The 5,949-nt window shown below is 39.7% G+C and overlaps 1 protein-coding gene across 1 annotated transcript; it reads right to left on the bottom strand.

The window, feature by feature from the left end:
* Positions 1 to 1,091: 1,091 nt before the first annotated feature.
* ntpcr (nucleoside-triphosphatase, cancer-related) lies at positions 1,092 to 5,357 on the bottom strand. The gene is made up of 5 exons (XM_072498540.1): positions 5,224 to 5,357; positions 3,088 to 3,250; positions 2,891 to 2,996; positions 2,425 to 2,634; positions 1,092 to 2,198 (listed from the first exon to the last, which is right to left on the bottom strand). The coding sequence occupies exons 1-5, from the start codon at positions 5,255 to 5,257 to the stop codon at positions 2,118 to 2,120; spliced, it is 594 nt and encodes a 197-aa protein (XP_072354641.1). The 5' UTR covers positions 5,258 to 5,357; the 3' UTR covers positions 1,092 to 2,117.
* Between the last annotated feature and the right edge of the window lie 592 nt (positions 5,358 to 5,949).

Raw genomic sequence — 5,949 nt, 5'->3', positions numbered from 1 at the left:
ATTGTGTTAAAAAACTTTAATAAATATATATTTTTTTTTAAAAAGTCTGCACCGGCTCCTTGAAAGAGCACCATACCCAAGCCCACACCTCCACCCTATCCCCATAACCCAGTAACCCCACCCAACACTAAGGGCAATTTTGGACACTAAGGACACTAAGGGCAATTTAGCATGGCCAATCCAATACTGGCCAGACACAGCTGGTATTTAGACTACATCTTTGCTTTTCATTTTTCAAGCTAGAATACTGATTAAAGTTGTCTATTCTTTATCAGAAGTCATTTTACTTACTGCATTCAGTGACCCTTGGACTACAGGCCAGGGTGATGAGTAACCAACCTTATGTGGGGTAGTCACTTAGTATAAAGCATCAGAAAATGAAGTTTGATTTGATGGACATAACTTGAATGACCACAGATGGAAAAATGCCATCAAAAGATGCATAAATAACTTGGATGTTGGCCTTGCAATGCCAATAAGGAAAATTAAGAACTGAGACTTGTTTTTGGAAAAGACTGTACCAGACATCAAAAGACTGGAATGGAGCCAGAAATTTGGCTTAAGGGATAGGACTCGTAGTGGAATAGTCACCACCAAAGACGGGAGGGAGGGCCAGGAATGGAGTGACTGACCATAGTGCTCACCCGTCAGGTTACTCAGCGATTTGGTAATGTGTGTACCAATTTGGACATCTGTCATGGAACAGACTAATTTGGGGCTATCCATTTTGAGGGGCTGTGGTGAAACAGACCAATTTGGAGTTATTGCTTGTGCTTTAGAAAAATCTGTCTTTTATTTTTCTACAAAAAATGCTTTCTCCTTTCAATAGTTATTTTACTTCCTTCTTGTTTATTTTTCTTTTTTAAAATCAATTATAATTGTCATATCATTGATACCATTATTCAATAATAAAACTGTACTGCTTTAACACATTACCTGCCAGTCATTCATTCCTGGTACGTCCAGAGTATGGCTCTAAACTTAAGTGAGACTCCGAAATGGAATCTCATGCCAAACTCCTTACACTTTTTTGTTTAATTTATTGCTTACGAACAGTACGGTATTTGTCAAAATAAAAACTCTCAACAAAATTGTCAGTGGCTGCAATATATTGCATTTTCCACCAAATATGAGGTGATAATTCAGATTTGTAATTAAATTTGTATATATCTCATAAATATATATATTTACACATCAACATTTTTAGAACATTTGAACATCTTTTGGTTCACTCTTGACTTTGCTGCATGATCTCAGTGTTCATTGATTAGCAGCAGAGCAACATCAACAAAGCATGCCATAGTGAAGATTATATAAACAGTTTATTAGAAGTTTACTTTAATTTTCTTTTTTTTTGTTTTATAAATTTAGAATATTTATCTTTATTTTTCCCGATTAAGGGGCAATTTAGCGTGGCCAATTCACCTACCCTGCACATCTTTTTGGGTTGTGGGGGGTGAGACCCACCCACGCAGACATGGGGAGAATGTGCAAACTCCACACGGACAGTGACCCAGGATCGAACCTGGGTCACAGGCAGACCAAGAAATATATCAATCAGCAACACACGCTGCTTCCTTGAATTTCTAACATGGGCAGGATTGGATGGCAATAACTTTTTATAAGAGTACACTCCTTTGTAATTTTTAAAATTGAATTTTGCCAAAAAAACAAATATCAATTTTCTCAGGAAACACAGAAAAGCTGTTTGTGTGGCAACCCAGTAGAAGGCACTATTTCAAACATGTTCATCTATTTAAAATGCCTTAATTCTAAATCAGTTCACTTTTGAGGACAAGTAATTTTCCCATGGACTGTTGCTTCCATGCAGTCCGTATACACTAATCGTTAAAGCATTCCATTACACGTTCCAGTCAGCATCATGAGCATATATTGGAAGAAAAGCTTAAATGCAAATAACCACTTTTATATACAAGAACAAAATATTACTTTAGTACAATCGAAGTTGAAGGAGCAACTTGGAAGTACATTCAATCTTTAAGCATTACACAAAGTAGTGCGGAGGCCAAAAAAAATTAAGCACAAATCAGAATATAAACCTCAACCAGAAATCTGTGCTCATGGGGCATGTCCTCCTGTATCATCTATAATTTGAATCAGTTTCCTTTTAACTTTCTGCAGTCTTGCACTGATGTGACAATCTCTTGTACAATACTGTTCCTATTATCCTTTGTAATCTGTAAAACAAATGTAACCATTTAATAGTCAGTACACTTGACTATAACCAAAGCTTTCTCAAAACTAGGGAATATTGGAGGAAGGTAGATGGAAAATTTAACTCAAGATTATTTTGTAGTTGTGCGCTTAAGTATAATTTTAAAAGCTTATAAATATTTTACTATTTGAAATGAGTAAATTCACTGTGCCTGCTCAAATTGCAAATGTCAATACTCAGGGTCTTACATTAAAGATTTTAACTTCCCTTCTGCTTCTGATTTCTTCCACAAGTCTTAAAGGTTTTCCCTTAGAGACAGGAATAGTCCCGAGGATGGTGGCACCAACTCCGTCGAGGATTTGATGTACAGACTGGATAAAGGGTTCACTGAAGAGCTCCATTTTTCCTATCTCATCTATCACGTACACCTTTTTCTCCATGTCTTCTCTGTCATTAACCTACAAGGATTAGAGGAGAGAAACAAATTACAGTGCTACCCTATTAACCTATTGATTTCTCTAATGGCACCATAAGGTTGATATTTGTGGGCTGCACTTCCAATTATCACAACTAGTCATCAATTTTTTCGACTTAAATTTGAATTTTCATAATTAGAACAAGTCTCTAAAGTAAACTGGCATATAACCACAGTTATAACAGATGAACAACAAATAGGACCAGTGCACCTTTCATGAGCATAATTCACCATCTTACTTTTTCGAGAAGTGGCAGGACCAGGCGTTCAAATGACGGAAGATCCACTGCATACTGACCAACTCTATATTCACATCGCCTGCTGTTCGGAATACCTGAATCATTGCTAGGGGCAGGAAAATATAACTTTAAAACTGCCAAACTCATGATCTTGAAATAGTATTTTAACAAATTTGAGGAATTAAAACAATTTGTACCTTATTCTGGACAAGGTTCCTCGCTTACCAGACACCGTAACAACATCAAATCCTACTCTTCTTCCATTTTTTCTGACTTCCTCGGTGTAAAATCCATCAACAGGAATCCCAGACGTTTTCAACACATCTATGGTTTTGTGGATGAGGGTTGTTTTACCAATACCTAGAAAAATATGAAACAATTTATTCAAGTGATAAATGGGATTGGCGAGTGTAACTTTACTTAAATAGAATAAAGTAACATGAAATAAACAAAAGAAAAACTTGCGCATTAAACTTTTAGACATTGCCCATTTTTTAGGTTTCCCTCTCCCCAAGCAATATCCCTGGCCTAGAAATGCCACTTTATATTTAAGTAGTATTTTCTTCTCCTTTCTCAGAACAGTCCCTCGCCTCCATTCAGCATCTCCTTTGATGTCTCTCGAGATGTAAAGAATTTATCATCTGAAAGCCCTTTTATTGAGAACACTTAAATATAATGTGGACATGGTTATGACAACTTTTGGTTCAGCTTTTGAGCAACATTAATCATCTGACTTTAATACTATTTGGAAGATAAACCTTCATACCATTTCCAGGAAATGCTGAATTTCTTGGATAATTCTGAGAACTAACATTTTCCTAATTAAAACCCAAAAGTTCACGCATGTTGACACATTACATATATCTGTGTCCTGTGCTCTATAAAGTGACATGAAGCATCAGTTGAATATCAGTGGAACAAACATGAACTGCAGGACTCAGACTGCCGGTACTGTACTGATACACCAGGTTAAATCACAACTACAAAATGCTGTCTTCAACACTTCGGCTACAGCTTTTATTGATGTTTTAAATCTCGCTATGTATTTTGTTCTTGTGTGTTCTGAAGAAACCCAGGACACTTTAAAATACCAAGCTGTTTATATTCATGGGTACAACAGAACTATTCTTTGGCCAAGCTTTTACTCATCTGACCTAATGCCTCATCCTTTGGCTTTGTGTACATTTTTGTCTAATTATCCTCCTGTGAAGTGCTTTGGGATGGTTTACTATGTTAAAGATGCTATTCATATGTCAGTTATTGTATTTATGGTACCCAATATCCTTGTTTGGCCTTGATAGAATGTTGTCTGTTGCCATATGTTCGCAACTCAACCCATTAATACAATGGCTTTAATGACTCACCCAACTGACGTTTTCCTTGCTGGATTCTTCACAGCTACTGACCAAAGCCCAAAGTAATATTGGCAACATTAACAAACATATGTTTAACGAATATATGGTGTTTCTTTCCGTTTTGATTCTGATTTTCAGTTTCTTTTGAAAGTACAGCTGGGTGAATGATTGTGCATGCCTGAAATAGAACCATTTATGAGAACTGCGATGTGTAAATGTAGCTAGCTTTTATCACAGAACACTTGCTGTTTTGGAAATAAAATTGGGAAAAGTATTTTTACCGACACAAAAAGATTCAGATTTTTCGGTGCCAATCTCCCCCTCTGACCCAGAGTGTGGTTCTGTTATAATTTGAAAAAGAAGTTATAGTATTGATTGATTTTTTTAAAGATATCACAATTGTCAGCATGCAGAGACTCACAGGTCTCCAGGTCATAGCAATGACATTTCTGCTTTCAGCAGCAAGACTTCCCAGGATTTGTTCTAAAGACACAGCCCCTTTCCAGTTAATGGAGCCACTTAGGGCTCGTCGACGAACATCTCCCCATATGGGTTCCAATGGATTGTGTCCCCGTGGAGCTGGGTTTGTCTCACCTTCTATTCCACATGGCCTATTTTTAGAGGCTGGATTTCTTAGTGACCATCTCACAACATTCTGTACTGAATTTTTAGTGGTGGGGGGGGGGGGAGGAAGCTGGTGGAGGGTTAAAAGCTTATTCTTAATTAATCTACCAATAAAACCACCACAGTAGTTATTCGGGTATTTCTGAAATGTCTTGTAATTCAGGGCTGCCAATCTGTACACAGTAAGAAGTTTTACAACGCCAGGTTAAAGTACACAGAATGATCTCACAAACAGGAAGGGGAGGGCATGCAAAACGATCCAGATTTCCGACGAAACATCATAGTCTTATCAGGTAACGCGCGTTTTTGCGCTGCGACTTTGATTTTTCTTTCATACATTTTGGCTGACACTACCTGGGGGGCCGGTCAAAAAAACATGCCGGCTCATCTCGCCGTCTGTCCGTCCGTCCTCCTCCCGCCAATGGGCCCGCCGCGCGCCGTCAGCTGACCTCGGGGCCCGCCGCGCGCCGTCAGCTGACCCCGGAGCCCGCCCGCCGGCGCGTGCCCGCCGCGCGCCGTCAGCTGACCTCGGAGCCCGCCCGCCGGCGCGTGCCCGCCGCGCGCCGTCAGCTGACCTCGGAGCCCGCCTGCCGCGCGCCGTCAGCTGACCCCGGAGCCCGCGGCGCGTGCCCGCCGCGCGCCGCCACCCTGCACCTGTGACGGTTGGCAGCTGCGTGCGCGGCGGGGGATCGGCGTGTCGGAGGAAGCCAACGCTAAAAAAAATTAATTTTCCTTGTTTACTTTCAACTTTCCCTCACTCATTCGTGGCGATTTTCCCTTTCTGTACCCCCTTCAACAATGATCTGGACCCAAAAAAAAATCGGTGCCAGTTGTAGATTATATAATGTAGATGCTGAGGAGCCACTGAAGCCAGGCAGACCTAATTTACAGAATGAGTTATTTAGACAACGTATGCAAGGTGGTCGATTTTTGATGCTGCCTAGTGCAAATTGCTGCAAGTTGGAGGGGAAAATAGGTGGTATATGTAATTAAAGGTATTAAATTAGCTAAGGATGGGACCCAATAAGTTTTTTGTGTGGACTTGGCACCAAACATATCCAACCAATGTCAACAAAAACA

This window comes from Scyliorhinus torazame, chromosome 4 (genome assembly GCF_047496885.1).
Source record: "Scyliorhinus torazame isolate Kashiwa2021f chromosome 4, sScyTor2.1, whole genome shotgun sequence".
Classification (NCBI taxonomy): Eukaryota; Metazoa; Chordata; class Chondrichthyes; order Carcharhiniformes; family Scyliorhinidae; genus Scyliorhinus; species Scyliorhinus torazame.
Note: the sequence above shows the minus strand (reverse complement) of the source record. Positions and strands in the feature narration are given on the sequence as shown.

Bases quoted from the DNA above. Each gene is read 5' to 3' on its own strand.
- ntpcr (XM_072498540.1), bottom strand. From the start codon at position 5,257: ATGAGCCGGCATGTTTTTTTGACCGGCCCCCCAG. The intron at 2,997-3,087 runs GTACAAATTGTT...TCCTGCCCCTAG, and splicing joins GGAACCTTGTCCAGAATAAG to CAATGATTCAGGTATTCCGA. The intron at 2,635-2,890 runs GTAAGATGGTGA...TAATCCTTGTAG, and splicing joins TCCTGCCACTTCTCGAAAAA to GTTAATGACAGAGAAGACAT.